Here is a 22,869-nt window from a genome sequence, read left to right on the forward strand (position 1 = left end):
AGTATGCCCACAAGACAATGAATCTCATGATTCTATGTGGTGACATATGTGTACTTTGATAATAAATTTTCTTTGAACTTTGAACTTTAAACGTTATCCTGTTGTATTAAAACTCTTGAGCTGACCTCTAGTATGATAAAGGTGAACTCTTGCCTTGACAATCTGCCCCGTCATGACACTTGTACTTTATTATCCGCCAGCACTTCACTTTCTCTGTAATAGTAACAATATTCCACTTCTGGTTACTGCTTCTCCCTGACTGAGCCATCTTCATTTGATGTACAAATGTAATAAAGAGATCTGGGTGGATGGCATGCAAAATACTGTAAAGCTTTTCACGCCTCGGTACAGGTAACAATTATCCCTCACAATCACTAGACTTGACAAATACAGTGGATTCTGCTTAACTGGGCCATCGGTTATTCAGGGCAGCTGCTTTAAAGAACAAAAAATTTATTGAGGAAATTGTTGGAATTCCCTTCCTTCCACCCTGCTGCTTCATTGGGGCAGGAGAGTTTTGCCGAACAGTTTCTAACTAGTGTCAGTTTGCGCACTTGTGTGACCGTTAGACACCACACTGTGCTTAAAGCAAACAATTTTTAAATAGCATCAGCTGTGTTTTCACTTGTGTTCAAGAAGCAGTGATTTTTGTCACTGATAGTTGGTGAGAAATAAGCAGTAAGACAATTCAGAACTGCTTTGCTCACTGCGTTCAGGCTTGGTGTTGCCAGAAACAGCTGCGAATGATAATAAAACGATATCTTTACTTCAACAAGTTAGGAACTATGAAGCGCTATTGCTCACTGGATGTTTTCTGTTTTTTTGCACCATTTCTGTAGACGCTAGATACTGCTGTGTATGAAAATCCCAGGTGATCAGCAGTTTCTGAGATACTCAAAACACCTTGAATGGCACCAATAATCATTCCAAGGTCAAAGTCACTTAGATCATATTTCTTCCCCATTCTGATGTTTGGTCTGAATAACTGAACCTCTTGACCATGTCTGCATGCTTTTATGTATTGAGTTGCTTCCACACAATTGGCTGATTAGATATTTGCATTAATGAGCAGGTGTATAAGTGTACCTAATAAAGTGGCCACTAAATGTATAGTATTTGAATTCAAAGTTCAAAGTACATCTATTATCAAAGTATGTATACTATATGCCACCTTGAGATTCGTCTCCTTACAGGTGGCCACAAAACAAAGAAACCCAATAGAGCCCATTAAAAAAGACCACCAAACACCCAATATGCAGAAAAAACAAATCGTGCAAACAATAAAAATAAGCAAATAACATTCAGAACTACAGTTCATGAAAGTGAGTCCACAGCCACAAAGCCAGTCACCGCTGATCCAGGAGCCTGTTTGTTGCAGGGCACAGCCTCAGTTCAGCGCAGGGACAAGTAAACCCTCCGAAGCAGCAAGCTGAACACCGGCCTGTCCCTCACCTCCAGCCCTGAAACCCTGGCCATTTCAATCTGGTCCAGCACTTAACTCATCCAAACCTCAGATCGTTCCTCACTCACGGACTCGGCCCCAGGCCTCGGTGCTTTGACCCTGCCTCGCCTCCGCTTGCCTCGTCTCAGTTCTACCACATCGAATCGCCTCCAAGTCCGCACCATCAATGGGCCAAGATTGGCTCATTCCCCGCTCTCGGGCTCGGGCCCCACTATCTCAATTCGGCCCAGACCTGCCACGCCGCCACTGTCTGACACCTTCAAGACTTTAGTTCACGTCACAAAAACGCCAGGTCGTACGTTCAGGCAGTTCAGTTGGTTCACAGTTGTGATGTTTGAAACATGTCTGGCAATTTTCCACGGGAAGCTCCCAACAAAACAGCAGTGATTTGATGTCAGACTATTTGCATTATGGCTGAAGGCTCAAGGCTAAGTATCAGCCCAGTGAACAGCTGCTCAAAGTGAGCAACACATTGCAGCTAGGCCTTTTGCCACTCGTTTCCATGGTGATGAGGAACTCTGGCAAGAATATAATTTCATTCTGCATCTTAGACACCCACAGATCATCAAAGCTGATTACCCAAGTGATGGGTAATGTACATGGTGGAGATTCCTCAGGACAGCCTTGTAGTGATGCAGAGAGAATAATGAAGCTCGGCTTATTACTGAACAGTCTAATAAAATTCCACAGGTTGAAGGTGTCCTGACTAGTTGCATTGGTGTCATGTGGTAATTCAAATGCTGAGGAATGTAATGAACTGCAGTGAGTGTCCTTGAATGGAAAATCTTACACAAAGTAGTGGATACGGCCCAGTCTATCACGGGTGAAGTCCTTCCCACCATTGAGCACATCTACATGAAGCATTTTCACATGAAAGCAGCATCCACCACAGAGGTCATGCTCTCTTTTCACTGCTGCTGCCATCAGGAAGAAGGAACAGGAGCCGCAGGACTCACACCACCAGGTTCAGGAACAGTTATTACCCCTCAACCATCAGGCTCTTGAACCAAAGATGATAATTTCACTCAACTTCACTTTGCCCCATCATTGAAATGTTCCCACAATCACTGGACTCACTTTCAAGCACTCTTCATCTCATGTTCTTGATATTTATTAATTATTGTTATTTCTAGTGTTTTGTATTTGAACAATTTGTTCTATAGTCAGTCTGTCCTCCCTCTTATGATGGGACCCATTCACAGGGTCAGTTCCACGACCTGAAGGGAAACTATTCTTCATCTGTGTCAGGGGCAGGGGAACTCCCTTTCCAGCTAACTCTAGACGTTTGAAAAGGCTTTTGGATGGTAGACATAGCTGGAGCAGGTGGTCTTGTGTGTGTGTGTGTGTGTGTGTGTGTGTGTGTGTGTCTCTCTGTACAGATATCGTATGAATACGTGCAACCACATAGTTACAAAGACGTACTTAAACATGCACAACTATGTACACACACAAACAGATGCCACTCAGACACACAAGCACAGAGTCACAAATACATACAGATATCACATGCACATACACATACATACACAGAAATGTATACGCATAGATATTGCTCCCTCAGACACACACACACACACACACACACGCGCGTGAGGATTCTCTGCCAAACACACATTTTACCACACGCACCTACCCACCCTTAGATACACACTCACACAGATACACCCAAACACAGGCTGAAACCACACACTCATACCCACAGATACATCCACACTCTGCCAAACCCACACCCTCACAGTGTGAGCACACACAGTTGTCTCCTCTACACCCATCCACACTGATCCACCTCACACACATACTGATGCCATGCTGCACCCATAAGCATAACTATCCTTCCACCACATGTAGCACAGACAGACAGACACACACACACACACACACACACACACACACACACACACACAACTTCCATCCTTTCTGCTCACATACAGCTATCTCCTCTATGACAGACAACTTGGTTTCATTCAATCACAAAAGGCCAATCTGACTCCCCTCATGGCTTCACTCGGTGCTGTGTTTTGACATGACCTCTCGCCAACGTTTGTCATCAGTGTTGTTACCACATCTTTACTCAACTGGCTCCAGTGCTGGATTACTCGATGACAAATGCTTCCACTTTGCACATCAGAGGGTGTTATCACAAGCTGGTCAAGAATCTCTCGCCAGCTGGATGGGGCTCTTGGAAAACCTAATCAAATTTATTCTGCTGCTTCGTTCACTTATATAAATTTGGATTAATTGTTGGTTAGAGACTTCTGTACCTGTGTTAGTTAATTTATCTACAGATGATGAGCTAATGTCTCACATCTGCTAGGCAGTGATAATAGTTGGTCCGCTGATGAGTCAGTTGTGGAATCATCACTGAACACTGAGACAAGCCAAAAGCACAAGCTGCAGGCTTGAACAAAGGCTTCACACTTTCCTCATCCACCCAGCCTCTGCTATTTCCAACAAATCGGATGGGAAGACAAAGATTCCTGACTGAAATGCCTGATTCCATCTGATATGACCCATATACTTGAGCGAGTGTCACTATCTCACGATGAGCACTGGCTCTCAGTACTGGATGGGATATGGGACAATTCTGACAGCTTTAGGGATAAAGGAAATGGGGGCAAGTATTGGCTGTGTCATTCTGACATGACTGGCTGATTTAATCTTGTCCTCAGTTCTACTTCCTTGCCTGTTCCTCGTAACTCCTGTTCCCTCAATGCAAAATATCTTTCATCTGTTACTGGTGGATGTTTCAGCATTTCTGGACCAGCCTTGACACATGGTCTGGAGGTGTTTATAAGAGGGAATGAAAATATCCAGGAGTGTTGTTGCACCATTAGTAAAGCTGCTCCTTCACAGCTCCAGTGATTGCAGTTCACAGAAACATAGAAAACCTACAGCACACTACAGGCCCTTCAGCCCACAAAGCTGTGCCGAACATGTCCTTAGCTTAGAGATTACCTAGGGTTACCCATAGCCCTCTATTTTTCTGAGCTTCGTGTACCTGACCAGGAGTCTCTTAAAAGACCCTATCGTATCTGCCTCCACCACCATCGCCGGCAGCCCATTCCACACACTCACCACTCTCTGCATAAAACACTTACCCCTGACATCTCCTTTGTACCTGCTTCCAAGCACCTTAAAACTGTGTGCTCTCATGCTAGCCATTTCAGCCCTGGGAAAAAGACTCTGAATAGCCACACGCTCAATGCCTCTCATCATCTTGTACACCTCTATCAGGTCACCTTTCATCCTCCATCACTCCAAGGTAAAAAGGCTGAGTCCACTCAACCTATTCTCATAAAGCATGCTCCCCAATCCAGGCAACATCCTTGTAAATCTCCTCTGCACCCTTTCTATGGTTTCAACATCCTTCCTGTAGTGAGGTGACCAGATCTGAACACAGTACTCCAGGTAGGGTCTCACCAGGGTCCTATATAGCTGCAACATTACCTCTTAGCTCCCAAACTCAATCCCATGATTGATGAAGGCCAATGCACTGTATGCTTTCTTAACCACAGAGTCATCCTGCGCAGCAGCTTTGAGCGTCCTATGGACTCGGACCCCAAGATCCTTCTGATCCTCCACACTGCCAAGAGTCTTACCATTAATACTGTATTCTGTCATCATATTTGACCTACCAAAATGAACCACCTCACACTTATCTGGGTTGAACTCCATCTGCTACTTCTCAGCCCAGTTTTGCATCCTATCAATGTCTCGCTGTAACCTCTGACAGCCCTCCATACTATCCACAACACCCCCAACCTTTGTGTCATCAGCAAATTTACTAACCCATCTCTCCACTTCCTCATCCAGGTCATTTATAAAAATCACGAAGAGTAGCGGTCCCAGAACAGATCCCTGAGGCACACCTCTGGTGACTGACCTCCTTGCAGAATATGACCCATCTACAACCACTCTTTGCATTCTGTGGGCAAGCCAGTTCTGGATCCACAAAGCAATGTCTCCTTGGATCCCATACCTTCTTACTTTCTCAATAAGTCTTGCATGGGGTACCTTGTTGGACTAGCTGAAATCCATATTCAGGTGTCCCCCGCTTTTCGAACATTCACTTTACGAAGCCTCACTGTTATGAAAGACCTACATTAGTTTCCTGTTTTCAGTAACAGAAGGTGTTTACACTGTTACTAAAAAAATTAGCGCGCAATAAAAAATCAGTGCGTGAAAAAAACTGCGCGTGATAAAAGGCAGCGCGGGCCCCGAGCAGCTGCTCTCCCTGGATTCGGATCTGCATTCTAGCCGGCATTGCCTAAACACGTGCCTGTGAGCAGCCGTTTGCAAGATGAGTTCTAAGGTATCGGAAAAACCTGAAAGAGCTTGTAAGTGTGTTACACTTAGCGTAAAACTAGGCATAATTAAGTGTTTCGATCGTGGTGAACGAAGTAAGGACAACACGAATTTGACTTGTGGAAACTGAAGAAGATGATGTTGAAGAGATTTTGGCATCTCATGACCAAGAACTGATAGATGATGAGCTGATGCAATTGGAAAAGGAAAGGATAACAATCGAAACCGAATTCATTAGCAAACTGAACGTGAAGCAACTGCGTGAGATTTTTGCTGCAATGATAGTGTATGAATTTAATTTTGAAAGGGTACGTTGGTTTAGGACATATTTGCAAGATGGTTTGAGTTCTTACAAAGAACTGTATGATAGAAAAATGCGCGAGGCTCAGCAGTCAAGCAAGCCTTCCACATCAGCCACAGCAGACGACAAACCTCTGCCTTCGACATTGAGGTGGGCAGTCATAGGAGAAGGTGACCTGCCTGCCCTAATGGAAACAAACGATGAGATGACACCCCAGTGTCCCACTACCCCAACTCCCAGGCCGCGGACAGATACCAATTTGCGGAGAATACAGCGGTAGCTGGGAGGCGCACAGCAGATCTTTAAGAAAAAAGTCAAAATAAACATGCTAATTAATTAGGTGCCGCCCGACACGTAATTGTCGGCCCAGATCAGAGGCAATGCAATCGGCAATCCCCTCTGATCTCAGTTGACAATTACGTGCCGGGCGGCACCTAATTAATTAGCATGTTTATTTCGGCTTTTTTCTTAAAGACGTGCTGTGTGCCTCCTGGCTACTGCTGCACCGCTGCGTTCTTCGCGGATTGGTATCGGTTCACTGCCTGGAGAGTGGAGGCCACTACACCACCCAAACTCCGATGATTCAGTCTAACACACCATCATCAGTGTGCTCGGCAAGCTGTCTTCCCGATTCCCGTAAGTGATACTACACTGTACATACATTATTTCTACTATATATAGGCTGTGTATTTTTACGTTATTTGGTATGATTTGGCAGCTTCATAGCTTAAAGGTTACTGGAGAGAGTGTTTTGCCAACAGTGCTTGCGTGAGATTTTCTGCCGATGGTGCTTGCGCTGTGTTTTTGCCGACAGTGCTTGCGTGAGATTTTCGCTACGGACAACAGTGCAGGCAATGATTGTGGAAAAGTGTTTCTACTTTATATAGGCTGTGTATTTATCATATCATTCCTGCTTTTACTATATGTTACTGTTATTTTAGGTTTTATGTGTTATTTGGCATGATTTGGTAGATTATTATTTGGGTTTGCGAATGCTCACAAAATTTTTCCATATAAATAAATGGTAATTGCTTCTTCACTTTACGACATTCTGGCTTACGAACCGTTTCATAGGAACGCTCTAGCTTCGGATGGCGGGGGAAACCTGTACACTACATCTACTGCTCTACTTTCATCAATGTGGTTAGTTACATCCTCAAAAAATTCAATCAGGCTCTCAAGGCACGACCTGCCTTTCACAAAGCCATGCTGACAATTCTTAATCATATTATGACTCTCCAAATGTTCATAAATCCTGCCTCTCAGGATCTTCTCCATCAACTCACTAACCACTGAAGTAAGACTCACTGTTCTATAATTTCCTGGGCTATCTCTACTCCCTTTCTTGAATAATGGAGAAACATCCGCAACCCTGTAATCCTCCAGAACTTCTCCCTTCCCCATTGATGATGCAAAGATCATCACCAGGGGCTCAACAATCTCCTCCCTCACCTCCCACAGTAGTCTGGGGTACATCTCATCCGTTCCCGGTGACTTATCCAACTTGATGTGTTCCTCTTTCTTAATATCTACACACTCAAGCTTTTCAGTCCGCTGTAAATCATCCTTACAATTGCCAATATCCTTTTCCGTAGTGAATACTGAAGCAAAGTATTAAGTACCTCTGCTATCTCCTCTGGTTCCATACTCACTTTTCCACTGTCACACTTGATTGGTCCTTTTCGCTCACGTCTTATCCTCTTGCTCTTCACATACAAGAATGCCTTGGGGTTTTCCTTAATCCTGTCTGCCAAGTCCTTTTCATGGCCCCTTCTGGCTCTCCTAATTTCTTTTTTTAAGCTCCTTCCTGCTAGCCTTATAATCTTCCATATCTCTATCATTACATAGTTTTTCAAAGCTTTCATAAGCTCTTTTTTTCTTCTTGATTAGATTTACAACAACCTTTGTACACCACAGTTCCTGTACCCTACCATCCTTTCCCTGTCTCATTGGAATGTACCTATGCAGAACTCCACGCAAATAGCCCCTGAGCATTTGCCACATTCCTTCCATACATTTCCCTGAGAACATTTTATGCTTCCAAGTTCTTGCCTGATATCCTCATATTTTCCCTTATTCCAATTAAATGCTTTCCTGACTTGTCTGTTCCTATCCCTCTCCAATGCTATGGTAAAGGAGATAGAATTGTGATCACTATCTCCAAAATGCTCTCCCACTGAAGTATCTGACACTTGATCAGGTTCATTTCCTAATACCAGATCAAGTACAGCCTCTCTTCTTGTAGACTTATCTACATATTGTGTCAAGAAACCTTCTCGAACACACTTAACAAACTCCACCCCATCTAAACCCTTCGCTCTAGAGACATGCCAATTGATATTTGGGAAATTAAAATCTCCCACCACAACAACCCTGTTATTATTACACTTTTCTAGAATCTGTCTCCCTATCTGCTCCTCAACGTCCTTGTTACTATTGGGTGGTCTATAAAAAACATCGAGTATTGACCCCTTCCAGTTCCTAACTTCCACCCACAGTGACTCTGTAGACAATCCCTCCATGTCTTCCTCCTTTTCTGCAGCCGTGACACTATCTCTGATCAATAGTGCGACACCCCAACCTGTTTTGCCTTCCTCCCTGTCCTTTCTGAAACATCTGAAGCCTGGCACTCGAATTAACCATTCCTGCCCCTGAGCCATCCAAGTCTCTGTGATGGCCACAACATCATAGCTCCAAGTACTGATCCATGCTCTAAGCTCATCCACTTTGTTCATAATACTCCTTGCACTAAAATGGGCACACCTCAAATCATCAGTCCGAGCACGTCCCTTCTCTATCACCTGCCTATCCTCCCTCTCACACTGTCTGCTAGCTTTCTCTATTTGTGAGCCAACCGCCTCTTCCTCCGTCTCTTCAGTTTGGTTCCCACCCCCTAGCAATCCTAGTTTAAACTCTCCCTGATAGCCTTAGCAAACCTCCCCACCAGGATATTGGTCCACCTGGGATTCAAGTGCAACCTGTCTTTTTTGTACAGCTCACACCTGCCCCAGAAGATGTCCCATTGATCCAGAAATCTGCATCCCTGCCCCCTGCTCCAATCCCTCAGCCACGCATTTATCTTCCACCTCATTCTATGCCTATACTCTCTGTCACGTGGCACAGGCAGTAATCCCGTGATGATTACCTTTGAGGTCCTATTTCTCAACTCCCTTCCTAACTTCCTGCAGTCTGCTTTCAGGACCTCCTCCCTTTTCCTGCCTATGTCGTTGGTACCAATATGTACCATGACTCCTGGCTGTTCTCCCTCCCACTGCAGGATATCGTGGACGTGATCAGAAACATCCTGGACCCTGGCACCGGGAGGCAAACTACCATCCGTGTTTCTTTCCTGTGTTCATAGAATCGCCTGTCTGACCCCCTAACTATAGAGTCCCCTATCATTGCTGCCATCCTCTTCATTTCTCTACCCTTCTGAGCCACAGGGCCAGACTCTGTGCCAGAGGTACGACCACTGTTTCTTTCCCCAGGTAGGTTGTTCCACCCCCCCCCCCAACAGTACTTATACAGGAGTACTTAATGTCAAGAGGTACAGCCACTGGGGTACTCTCTGGCGTCTGACTCCTGCCCTTCCTTCTCCTGACTGTTCCCCCCTTATCTGTCTCCGAGGCCCCGGAGTGCCTACCTGCCTATAGCTCCTCTCTGTCACCTCCTCACTTTCCCTGACCAGGCGAAGGTCATCAACCTGCATCTTCAGTTCCCTAACACGGTCCCAAAGGAGCTGCAGCTTGATGCACCTGGTGCAGATGTGGCTGTCCGGGAGGCTGGGAGCCTCCAGGACTTCCCACATGTGACACCGAGCACAGAACCCCGGCCTCAAATACATTCTTCCCGTCTGTATTCTACACAGGCAACCTACCTCGCCTCACCCTGTTATCACTGAAGCCCCATTGACCCAGAACATTTCTACTCTGTCACCCACCCCTCTGACGCCGGCTCTATAAGGTGTCTCCTACTAAACTCTTCTCGCTGTTCTCACTGGCTGACGTCCACGCGCTTGTGCAGTTGTGCCCCGATCAAACCGCTGAAGAAATGTTCTTGATAGTCAGTGTGGACTCTGTGGACTCTGTAGACCAAAAGGCCCAGGGGTTCTCAACAGCGGATCCACAGACCCTTTGCTTAACGATATTGGTCCATGGTATAACAAAGATTGGGAGGAAGAATCCAGAGGTCCATGAGACAGTTCTCATCGGGGGGGATCGGAGATGGAGAGGGTCAGTAACTTTAAATTCCTCGGTGTTAACATTTCTGAGGTTCTGACCTGGGTCCAGGATGTACCTGCCATTAGAAAGTAGGCACGGCAGCGTCTTTACTTTCTCAGAACTTCGCGAAGGGTCAGGATGTCATCTGAAACTTTGACAAACTTCTATAGATGTATAGTGGAGAGTATATTGACTTGCTGCATCACAGCCTGGTATGGAAACAGAAAATCCTATAAAAAGTAATGGATACGTCTGAGTCCATCATGAATAAAGCCCTCCCCACCATCAAGCAAGCTGTCACAGGAAAGCAATATCCATCATTAAGGACCCTCAATATCCAGGTCATGCTCTCTTATCGCTGCTGCCACTAGGCAAGAGGTACAGGAGCCTCAGGACCCACAACACCAGGGTTAGGAACAGTTATTACTCCTCAACCATCAGGCTCTTGAAGAGAGGTGATAACTTCACTCAATTTTACTCGTCCCATCACTGAACTGTTCCCACAACCTATGGACTCACTTTCAGGGACTCTTTACCTCATGTTCTCGATATTTATTGCTTGTTTATTTTTTTAAATTTCTTTTTGTATTTGCACAGTTTGCTGTCTTTTCCACACTGGTTGTTCGTCTGTCCTATTGGACAGCAGTCCCCAACCACCGGGCCACAAAACGTGCTACCGGGCTGCGAGGAAACGATATGAGTCAGCTGCACCTTTCCTCATTCCCTGTCACGCCCTGTTGAACTTGAACATAGGGTTGCCAACAGTCCCGTATTAGCCAGGACATCCTACATATTGGGCTAAATTGGTTTGTCCCATACAGGACCGCCCTTGTCCCGTATTTCCCCCGCTAAGGTAGAGCCTTCCTATCAAACTGTTCGTAAGCCGAAATGGTGTAAAGCAAAGAAGCAATTACCACTAATTTATATGGGAAAATTTTTTGGGTGTTCCCAGACCCAAAAAATAACCTACCAAATCATACCAAATAACACATAAAACCTAAAATAATACTAAGACATAGTAAAAGCAGGAATGATATGATAAATGCACAGCCTATATATAGCAGAAATAATGTATGTACAGTGTAGTTTCACTGAACAGAATCGGGAAGATTAAGCCAAAACTGTAGAAAAAATCAGCACGTACACACATGCGCACATCACTTATGCGCACGTCATGCATGAGCACACAGGTGCCCGCGCAAGGCTTCACGGTCATGGTAGTCTTTCCCGGGGTAAACACAAGTGTCCTGTATTTGATGCTACTTTTGTCCCTTATTTGGGAGTGAGAAAGTTGGCAACCCTACTCGAGTACCTCCCACCCAGTCGGCCGGTCCGCAAGAATATTGTCAATATTAAACTGGTCCGTGGTGCAAAAAAGGTTGGGGACCCCTGTTATTGGATATGGTCTTTCATTGATCGTACTGTGTTGCTTGTATATATTATGAATGCCTGCAAGAATGCCAAGGGTATATATGGTGACATACATGTATCTTATTAATAAATTTCCTTTGAACTTTGAGATGTAACCAATTATTTGTTTGCTGTCCACAGCACTCATCCTTTCCCTGAATCTGGACACAGGTCATACAGTTCACATGCCTGTTCCCATTCTCCTGTACAGGATCCGTCACAGCCAGAGAATATCATGAGGAGAGCAAAACCAATTTAAGGAGGTTTTATGTTGTAGTCTCAAGCCTCCATGACCTGAACCAGCTAAGACTTACTTGATCTCAGCTGGTGTACATGCCTGTCTAATGTAAAACAGACTTATTCTTCCTAACCCAGGAACACTGAACTAGTTGTAGCTGACACTTTAAACTCTCACTCCTCCCACTGACATCAGTCAATGCTAGTGTGCAAAGCTCAGTGTGAATGATCACGCAGCTTTTGACAGCACGGCCAAGAGTGAGTCACTTTTCCTGAATGACACACAAAGAAGGAAAGTAAGAATGAGGAAATTATTGCTTGAAAGCAATGGCCGAGCGATGTGTTACAAATGTTGGTGAGATATTACCATTCAAGCCTTCGGTCCCTGAACCAACCGGCACTATTCTATTCACTACACTTTAGCAAAGTTATGACCACTTTGTACACTTTCTACTTAGTGTACTTTTTTTTCTAATTGTTTTCTTTCTTGATAGAGAAAGGTAAGATTATGAAAAGAATGATAGAGCAGACAGGGAGAATCCGTTTTCCTGGGTGGAAGTGTCTAATATCAGAGGGCATGCATTGAAGGTGAGAGGGGGTAGGTTCAAAGGGGACGTACAAGGTGAGTCTTTCACTTGAGGGAGCGGTGGATGCCTGGAATGTGCTGCCTGGTGTGGTGGTAGAGGCAAATTCACAAGAGGCTTTTAAGAGACACTTGGACAGGCACAGAAATATGAGGAAGATGGAGGGATATGGACATTGTATGGATAGGAAGGATTAGTGTTTACGGGAGGGGGGTATTTGATTTACCTTTCAGTTGATTTGGCACAACACTGTGGGCCGAAGAGCCCTTTCTTGTACTCTGCTGTTCCGGGTATGTATGTAAAATGGTGAGTAATTTATGTTTTTCCTGTGAATTCTGTTTGTATGATGCTATGTTCCTGTGATGCTGATGCAAGTAAGTTTTTCTATTGCACCTGTACATGTATGTGCTTGTGTGCATGACAATAAACTCAACTCGGACTCTGACCGGCAATTTCTCTGCCAAAGCCTCCATATCCACCGGCTGGACAGATGAATCTGCGTCATTGCCCTGGTCCAGGCCCAAGTGTCCTCCAGTCCAAAGGGCAGGTCACGTCATTGAGTAGCTAGACTTCAGGTCTGCCACACCAGAGATACTCAAGAGGATAGAAGAAGTGACTCAAGGATGGAAAAGTGCCTTGTCACAGTGAAACATTCCTACACCACATGGAAAATCATGTTTCTTGATCAATCAAAATGTGGAAGGAGAATTCCAGATGGCACGGTGAATGATGAGTTTTTACTTTTGGGAGCACACAGAGCACAACATAGTGCAAGGCATGTATCACCTCTTGCATTAAATGTCTCCTACACCAGATATATTAGAGTCTGTGGTTCCTTCATTGATCTAATCAACCATCTCCAAAGTTATAGAATTGAAATGGAAGCAAATTATTCTTTGTTATTCGTGTTTATTTATTGAGATACATCACAGAATAGGCCCTTCTGGCCTTTCAAGCCACACCACCCAGCAATCCCCAACTTAACCCGAGCCTAATCACAGGACAATTTACAATAACCAATTAACCTACCGACCAGTGTGCCTTTGGACTGTGGGAGGAAACCAGAGCACCCGGAGGAAACCCGCGTAGTCACAGGGAGAACGTAAAGCTCCTTGCAGGCGGTGGTGGGAATTGAACCCAGGTCGCCTGTACAGTAAAGCGTTGTGCTAACCACTATGCCACCATCATGCCCAAGGATACACTACCATCCCCTTGACCCTGTGGGACAGCCCAGGAAGAAGCGAATAGATAAGTCACGGGCACCATTTAGGAGCACAGGCAAAGGAAGGGAAGCACAAATTGTGAGCACACCCAAATACTTCCTGACACCTATACAGAGACTGCAGTTCCCTCTTTGGCATCTACCAAAGGTTCAAAGACCATTTATTATCTAATTATTCATGCAGTATATCAACCTTGTGATTCACCTTCCCACAGACAGCCACGAAACAAAAAGAACCATGGAACCTGCTCAAAACAAAACATTACCCCCCTCCATGTACCAAATAAATAAACAGCGCAAATGGCAAAAAAACACGTGAAAAGCACAGCATATAAAACACAGCATTGCGAGAGTCAAGGCAGATTCAGTTCAGCTCAGTCCAGCTCCATCTACTACTGCGTTACTCATTATCTCCAGGTCACTCCCATCAAAATTGCACAAAGCAGCAGCAAAAAAAAAAGAAGCAACTAGAAAGCAGAAACACATCACAACGTGAGCTGCAGAGTCCAATCCACAAATTGCATTGATTAAACCTTGCTCAAGACCCAGGACTCCGGCAGCATGGAGCAAAAGGAGGAGCGAGACAATTCAAACAAGGGACACCACCAGGATCAAGGACAGTTTCTACAAGACTATTGAATAGTTCCCCAGTAAGATAAGGTGGACCGTGGACCTCATGGTCGATCTTGTCTTAGCTCTTGCTTCCAATGATCTGCCTGCGCTACACTTTCTCAGTAACAGTAACGCTCTGATCTTCACTCTGTTATTCTTTTCCCTCGCACGACCTCAATGAGCTGATGTGTTGGGAAGATCTGCGTGAATAGCATACAACACAAAGCTTTTCACTGTACCTCATTACATAACACTAATAAGCCAATGTACCGATCACTGGCATCATGACTAGTGATCGGATTGGAATCAAGTCATACTGAGGGACTGTCCAAGGAGAACAGATGTTGATAGGAAAGAAACAGCACACAAGACAGTAGGGAATTCCAAGCCCTTGCTGGCACTTTTTCTTGTAACAACCTTTTTTAAAAATGGACAAAAGAAAATAGACTAAGTCCTCCATTTCACTTCCTGTCCAACAATTACACAACAGAAACATGCAGAAACATTCAACTGAATGGAAACTGAAGTATTCTCCGGCTGTGGTTGAAGCTGAGAATTGGTGGGCAGCAGAATTTCTTCCTTCCCATTACACATCTACTGTCATTGAAAGGCTAAGCATCAGCCTGCCATGGGTTTGTGTGACACTTCACTGCAATCACTGGTAATTTCCCCTAAGGGACAGGATTGTCGCTTCAGACATGAGCAACTAGAACTACAAGAAAATGTATCCTGACCCCCAGCAGACTAATTCACATTGCTGGCTCAGTGGCAGTCCTTTCACTCCAGATCCTGAAGTCCTTCTCTGATCAGGTTAAGTTCATAGCAGAGTGTTTCGTAGCGATAGGCCATCCGTATCTGAGCTACATTCGTCTTCTGGATGTTATTGCCTTCTGGGCCTTCTTTGTGGTAATTTGGTCCGAGAAAGCAGATTTTCTCCTAGAAGATAAAATTAAATGGTAGCATATACATGAAACCGTAAGATATAGAGTAGAATTCGTCTCACTGAGTCTGGTCTGCCATTCAGTCATGGCTGACTTATTTTTTCTCAACCGCATTCTCCCATCTTCACTCCGTTACCCCTAACCCCCTTACCAATCAGGAACCTGTTATTCGCTGCCTCAAATGCACCCAATGATTTGATTTCAACAGCCCAGGGTAGCACTGAATTCCACAGATTCACCCCCTCTAGCTGACTCAGTTCCTCCCTATCTCAGTTCTATAGGGATGTCTCTTTATCCTGAGGTTATGCTCTTAGAGTCTAGACTTCCTACTAATGGAAACATCCTCTACACATCCAGGCCTTTCAGTTCCTAGCAGGTTTCAATGGGATTTCCCCCCCCCTCCACCATCCTTCTGAACTCCACTGAGTATGGGCCCAGAGCCATCATATGCTCCTCATATACCTTGCCTTTCATTCTCCAGGTTGTTCTTCTGAATCTCCTATGGACCCTCTCCAGGGCCAGCACTTCTTTCCATAGAAACAGGGTCCAAAGGTATTCACAATATTCCAAACATTGTATAACCAACTCCTCACAAAACCACAGCAATAAATCCTTGCCTTTGTGCTCTAGTCCTCTGGAAGTGAATGCTAACATTGCATTTGTCTTGTGTTTTCCGGTGCATGTTGGTGTACAGTGTTAATTACAAACACAGCCTTCCCCTGCGAGAGGTGTAGTCAAACCTAAAGGAGCTAGGCCAGGAGAAGTTTTCGAAATCACAGAAGTGTGGTGGGATGCACGAGTCTGGTCTGGTCACCAACTGCTGAAGAGTTGAGTTGTAACTGTAGCACTCTATTATGAATTCTATTTTCCTTTATGCCACTCATATGTGCTCATGTATGGAATGAGCTGTCTTGGTGGCATTCCGAACAAAAGCTTCACTCTGTACTTAAAATCAATACCAAACCTGACCAACCACTGAATATGATCTGCCCCAGGTCTCAACTCCTGTCATCCATATTCCAATCTTAAAAAGAAAACCTATCTTCACTTTAAATACCTCCAGTGATCTAGTCTCCACAGCACTTCACCTGTCTCTGCAAAAAGAGTTGCCCCTGCCTGCCTTTCAGCTGCCTTTGTGTCGGAAAGCTCCCAGATAGAGGTTTAGATATCCCCGAGTGGACCGTTTACCTCCTTGGAGAGGCCACTCTGTAGGACGCTGTTACGTGCTATTTCACACATATCGCAAGTAGTCAGCTTGAAGACCTGAGCGGCAATGGCATATTCTTCCATCAGTGGCTCCTGTCCGTGTGAGACACAATGAAAAACAGGTTAGGCATGTTACGCCATACACAGTAATATTGAAGCACAGAAGAATAGTGTTGTATAGTTACATTACTGGATTGGAAACTATTGGATGGACTAATGATCATAGAAATCATAGATGATAATATCATACAGCACAGAAACAAGCCCTTCAGGTCCAGGCACCTGGGAAAGGGTGAGCAGCTTTAAGTTCCTGAGCACCAACGTCTCAGAGGATTTATCTTGGGCTCAACACGTTTGTCACAGTTTGGGCTGACAAATGACTGAACCCAGGTGTGGAGGAACAGCAGACTCACATGCATAAACAGAAACAGGAGTTAAATCATAAGAGTTCCAACTGAACATGGATGATGTGACCGAGCAACACCACGAGACGGATCATTGTGCAAACACACAAACAAGGACCCTGTGATCAGCACCAATCAGGAGTCCACTTTAAATAATCACAGTAGGCTGACAATCCGTGCCAGTCAAAATAAACTTGACAAGATTAAACAGAAAGCAGAAGTGCTAAACGACTCTAGGTAATGTAACAATTAACAAATACAGGGCTCATGACAACATTAATACTATCACAAAGAAGGCATGCCAGCACCTCTGCTTCGTTAAGAGTTTGAGGAGGTTTGGTATATCACTCCTACAAATTTCTATAGATCTGTGGTGGTGAGTATTCTGATGGTTGTTTCACGGCTGGTATGGAGCCTCCACTGAGCAGAGAATCAAATGAGGCTGCAGATGGTTGTAGACTCTGGCAGCTTCATCACAGGCAGAAGCCTCCCCACCAGCGAGGACATCTTCCAGGGGAAGTGCCCCACGAAGTCGGCATCCATTAATAAGGAATTGCACTGTCCGGGACATGCCCTCTTCTCATTATCACCATCAAGAAGGAGGTACAGGATCCTCAAGAACCCACACTCAGCATTTTGGGAACAGTTTCTTCCCTTCTGCCATCGGATTTCCGAGCAGTCCATGAACTAACCTATTCCCCTTTTTGTGCTATTTATTTATTAATTTATTATTCAAAACTTAAAATAATTTTAGGTCTTGCACTGCTTTGCTGCCACAACACGTCAAATTACATGATATATGTCAGCAATAATGTTTACCCAGGTCCGCTTCAGTCTGCTTTAGATTAGCTATCAAATTCCACAGCAGTACTTGAGGAGGATCAAGGGAGGTCACATCCCGACTATTCTTGATCTCTCAAAAAATATCAATAAAATACCAATTTGCTAAGCCTTGCTGTGCACTATACAATCTGCCAACTTACAAACACAGATACTGCCTTAGAACAGGGGCTCTCAAACTTTTTTATGCCATTAACCGAGGGGTCCATGGTCCCCATGTTGGGAACCCCTGCCTTAGAAGAACCTCAGCTTCCTTAATGCAATTTGGTTCATTCTGAAGCCCTGAAAGGTGCTTTAGAAATAAAAAGTCCTTGCTGTTATAGGGAGTGGTAGTCATTGGTTCCCTAGGTAGAAGCAACCATTTTAGCACAAATCAAGGCCTGTATATGCCACATTGGATAGTGTGCAACGTCTTGTCCTAATTAGTCTTAAGGATGCATTGCTTTCCTTCAGTAAGACATTGGGCTGGTTCCAGGTTTACTGGCTGAGTGACCTAAGTTGTTCTAACCTTGGTGTAGTGGAACTGCATGGGATCATCAGTGGACAGTGAGACCATCAGGCCTTTCTTCTGATACTCAGGTAGTGGATTTTTGGCGTACTCCAGGAAGAGGCTATTGTTGCTGAGAGGAGACATGGCGATGGGGATCTGAGCCAGGAAGTACAAGTACTGCAGCACTGGACTCTGAAAGATAAAAAGCATTCCTAAACACAAGCTTCACAGTTTCGGGCCCCACCTAGTGTGTGACTGCCTCACCAGTGCCTCCTTGCGTTGGAGTGTGTTCATCTGACTTACAAACTGACTTCTGGCCTTCCCAGGAGAAAGCAAGAGAAATGGAGGAGCAACATTTGAACCACTCACTGAAACATGCCCACAGGGCAGATACTAATTCATCGAGGAACCTTTCAACTTCACAGCTTTGCTTAGGGACACAGTTGTATACAGAGTACAGTATCAGTCTAAAAATTGATAATATTCCACACTTGGATGCTTTGATACACAGCAACTTTGATGTGTGTTGCTTGAATTTCCAGCATCTGCAGAATTCCTCGTGTTTGCGTTTCTGAATACTCTACACTTGATGGTTAAATCAGTCAGGTTTATTATTAATTTAATTTTTGTTTCTTTTTTTCATAGCTTCATTGCTATTCAGTTTTAAATCTGGTTTAGTATTCCAGATTCTCTTTTCTCTTTCATCAAATCTTCTCTTGACTTGCTATTTCATATTGAGCATCTCTGTCTCTCTACCTTTTTGTCTCTCTGTCTCTCTTTCTCTCTCTCCCTCCTCTCTCTGTTGTCTCTCTCTCTTTTTCTCTGTCTTTGTCTGTATCTCCCTGTCTCTCTCTCTCTCTCTGTCCCTGTATCTCTTTCTCCCTCATGTGATACATTTTTTGGTATGCCCACTCTGTTTTCATAGCTAGGAACTCCTACCCCATCTCTGCTGGATCACTGAGCTGGGATCCCTGCTAGTTACCAATTGGCAGGAGGACCCGTTGTTCACCCTAACGGAAATGTTCAATGGGGCACCCATCTGGGAGTTCTGCTTAAGAAACCACTGTTGGCGAACATAAGGCTTCTACAGATCTGCGCACATTCTCAGATTTGGTCTCCAATCTTCCATTAACCTGGGCCAGTGATTCAGGAATTCCAAGCCATATCACCATCTCCACTAATCTACATCTTTCCAGGCTGAGAGTCTACTTGGGCTATTCCCAGCCGAACTTACTCCCGATTCAACAGACATATGAATGGAGACCCTTGCACGAATGAATGTTTCCTTCAGCCAAAGATGTTCTTGATGGGACTCATCTTTCTCCCTCCCAATCCCCCTTCTCTCTGATACAAACCTTTTTTAGGTTAAGTCCATGTGAGATGTTATCAGCAGTCATGAATGCTGCCAGGAGGTGTGTCACAGCTCCTGCCTCACCACAGTGAGGCCGAAACATGAAGGTGTTTAGCCCTCGTTCTCTGAAAGGAAGCCAAAGAAAGTCCACTAGTTTCAAAGTACTCAAGATTACCCAGTCATTTTAACCACGCCGTCCTCAAGAGCAGTTCAAAATTATTGAACATTTGCACAAAGAAAAGCAGCCTGCAGAACGTAGCACTCAGTGCATAATCTGTTCAGTGAATTGACCCAGAGTGTGCAATATGTCAGAGTCCAGATGCAAGGTCTTGCTTTGTCATGACAAACCAAACCAGCTTTAACTCAGCCAGCTCCATCACAAGTACAATCTCCCCACATTCAGGACATCTCCAAAAGGTGATGCCTCTAGAATGGGGCTTCATCATGGAGGACTCTCACCATTTGGGACATGTTCTCTTCCCATTACTGCCACTGAGGAAGAGGTACAGGAGCCTGGAGACACCCACTCAACATTTTAGGAACAACCTATTCCCCTCTGCTATTAGATTTCTGAACATTACCTTATTTTTCATCTTTTGCATTATTTATTTATTATTTTTATAGCCTATAATAATTCTTATGCCTTGCACTGTACCACTGTCATAAGGCAACAAATTTTATAACATACGTCAATGACAGCAAACCTGATTCTGATTCTGATTTAGTTTTCAAACTGGAAGACCTTTCAGAAAAGATGTTCCTCCATCTCATGGTACAGTTTGGAGCTTAGCTTCCTGGATGGTAATTTTCTATCAAATTTTACCCTTAATCACTTCCACATTCCCCCAGAAACACTAAATGCAGCCACCTCCACATTAAACAGTTAAATCTTCTACCCTAAACCAGTTGTAATTCAATAAATGAAGAAATCCTACATCCTAAAGCTAACGTTTGCCGTTTCTGCGACTGTCACAGTTCTGGAGTTTGTTCAAGCAAATAAGGATCAATCTCTCTGTTATGAGTGTGGATTCAACAACAGAGATATTCACATTTCCCCATTTAGGTAATAAACTGTTCCAATGACTTCTCCTCCAACTTTTATCATGTAATATTTGAAACTGAGGGCAAAGAAAATACACTGATTAAAGGCTAGGACAAAGTCAGAGACATTAGAGAGCAATGTCATGGAGGGCAGCTAGGGAGGCAGAGTGGATGAGGATGGATTTGCAGAGTTTAAGCCAGATATAACCATATTGAATAAGGGACCAGAATTGGAAGAGTGCAGAGATCTTCACAGACTGCAAAGCAAGGGGTGATAATAGTGGAAGGGAGAGATGCCTCTGTGTAGTGGACAGATCTCCAGAGACAATGACCATGGGACCAGGGTTGGAAGAGTGCTGAGATCTTTACAGACTGTAAAGCCAGGGGTGATATTAGTGGGATGACTCTGTGCAGTGTATTGATTTCAATGATGACAACAATGTAACTGAGATATCGCCAAATCCAGAGTTGTAAATGAATAAGCACCGGAAGACAGTGAATAGTGTTTGCTGTGGATTACAATATGATTGGTAGTTTTTAATGTGCACTGATTACCAAGATGTAGAAAGTGACAAGTCATCCAGAGAGCAGTGGAGCCATAGATTCCACTGGGAAAAAGTCACGGATGAGGTGTTCAGCAGCAGACAGGCTCAGCCAGTGAAGGACAAAAGTTTAGAGGTAACATGAGGGAAACTTCTTTACTCAGAGAGTGGTAGCTGTGTGGAACGAGCTTCCAGCAGAAGTGGCTGAGGCAGGTTCGATGTTGTTGCTTAAAGTTAAATTGGATAGATATATGGACAGGAAAGGAAGGGAGGGTTATGGGCTGAGTGCAGGTCGGTGGGACTAGGAGAGAATAAGAGTTCGGCATGGACTAGAAGGGCCGAGATGGCCTGTTTCCGTGCTGTAATTGTTATATGGTTATATGGGATGGGCTTTGAGTAAAGGCAAAAGAAGACAATAAGATTTCAGCAACATGAGAGATCAGAATTTTCTGTACATCTGATAATATAAGAACAAATTCTATGACCCCACCTTGCCCCGCATGACTGATTAAAGGGCTTTACCTCCGCAGGTTGTTTAGGACCATGATGTTAATATACATATAGCAGAGGTAGTAGGTGTACGAAGGGTTCTTTGGGATGTTCCATTCCTCAGGTTTTGGACTCTTTGTGGAGAACATATGACCACTATGTTTGGACTCATCATCCACGCTGTCAAAGGCAGTGATCTGGGTCAATGAAGGAAAGAGAAAAGGAGGCTTACCAACCAACCTGAAGCTGTTATTGATCACAAAGGCTGATGTTGCAATAAAGACTTGTATTTACAGAGGACTTAATCACACAGAGTTGGTGTTCAAAATAACAGGCAAGTTATTGAAAACTAGTGTGCACCAGGAGACTGGCCAAAGCCTGTCTACCTGAGTATGTGTTCGATACAACTTGTACTGTATTCCCTGTTGATGAGATTACTAGTAAAACTATGTTTTGATAACAGAATGGTGGCTACAGCAAGACTTAATTAAGTAACAGACTAGGTCCTGATTACAGAATAAAATTATTATCTAGCAGTAACTCCAATTTTCTATTACAGCACTGGGTGCACGTATAACATCATCAGTGAAGTTCCTCTGACGTGCTGCTTCCTTCCATGTCTCTATTTTAGTTTGTGGCTCCCTGTACCCACATTAGAATAATCCACATCCCTAGGTACTAGTCACTAGCCCTCACTATTCTTTTCCCTTCAATGCACTTCAATTCTTTCAATTATTTTTAAGTCCGATACCCTTACATGTCTTCACAATCTCATCACCTTAATGGCCAACCAAGTATTTTTTGAAGGTTGTCTCTGTTTAATGTAGAAAGGTGGGTTGGTGGAGGCACACAAGATGGTGACTGTTCTACATAGGGTAAACAGAGGGAATCTGTTTCTATCTGCATAGGTTCAAGAACTAGAAGGCAGAGATTTACAATTCTGGAAAAATATAAAATGATTACGTGAGAAAAGTATGTCTTCACAGTGTAATTAACCATTGCCTTCAAAAGGAATTAGATTGATACTTAATGGAGAAGAATCTTTATGGCAATGGGAAGAAAAAATTGGGAGTGATGGGATTTTGTTAAGCTGGCTGGCAGCCAACATAGACTTATGGAGAAAACACAGTCCTTCCTTGGAATAATTCTGTGATTTTATCTAATTCAATTTGAAGATTTTATTGGGTATGCCCACAAGAAAATGAATCTCCG

General features: G+C 44.1%; 1 protein-coding gene across 2 annotated transcripts in view; it reads right to left on the minus strand.

The window, feature by feature from the left end:
* Positions 1-13,419: 13,419 nt before the first annotated feature.
* The window catches only part of ampd1 (adenosine monophosphate deaminase 1 (isoform M)), a 59,611-nt gene continuing 50,161 nt past the window's right edge, over positions 13,420-22,869 (minus strand). Inside the window, exons 11-15 of one of the 2 annotated variants that reach the window (XM_063042286.1) lie at positions 21,691-21,854; positions 19,590-19,710; positions 18,253-18,426; positions 16,483-16,593; positions 13,420-15,289 (exon numbers count right to left, since the gene is read on the minus strand). In XM_063042286.1, the coding sequence (XP_062898356.1) occupies positions 15,131-15,289; positions 16,483-16,593; positions 18,253-18,426; positions 19,590-19,710; positions 21,691-21,854 (729 nt within the window). In that variant the 3' untranslated portion in view covers positions 13,420-15,130. Of the gene's footprint in view, positions 15,290-16,481; positions 16,594-18,252; positions 18,427-19,589; positions 19,711-21,690; positions 21,855-22,869 lie in introns of those variants that run through there. The other variant, XM_063042287.1, reaches the window with a different exon arrangement.

This window comes from Mobula hypostoma, chromosome 3 (genome assembly GCF_963921235.1).
Source record: "Mobula hypostoma chromosome 3, sMobHyp1.1, whole genome shotgun sequence".
Classification (NCBI taxonomy): Eukaryota; Metazoa; Chordata; class Chondrichthyes; order Myliobatiformes; family Myliobatidae; genus Mobula; species Mobula hypostoma.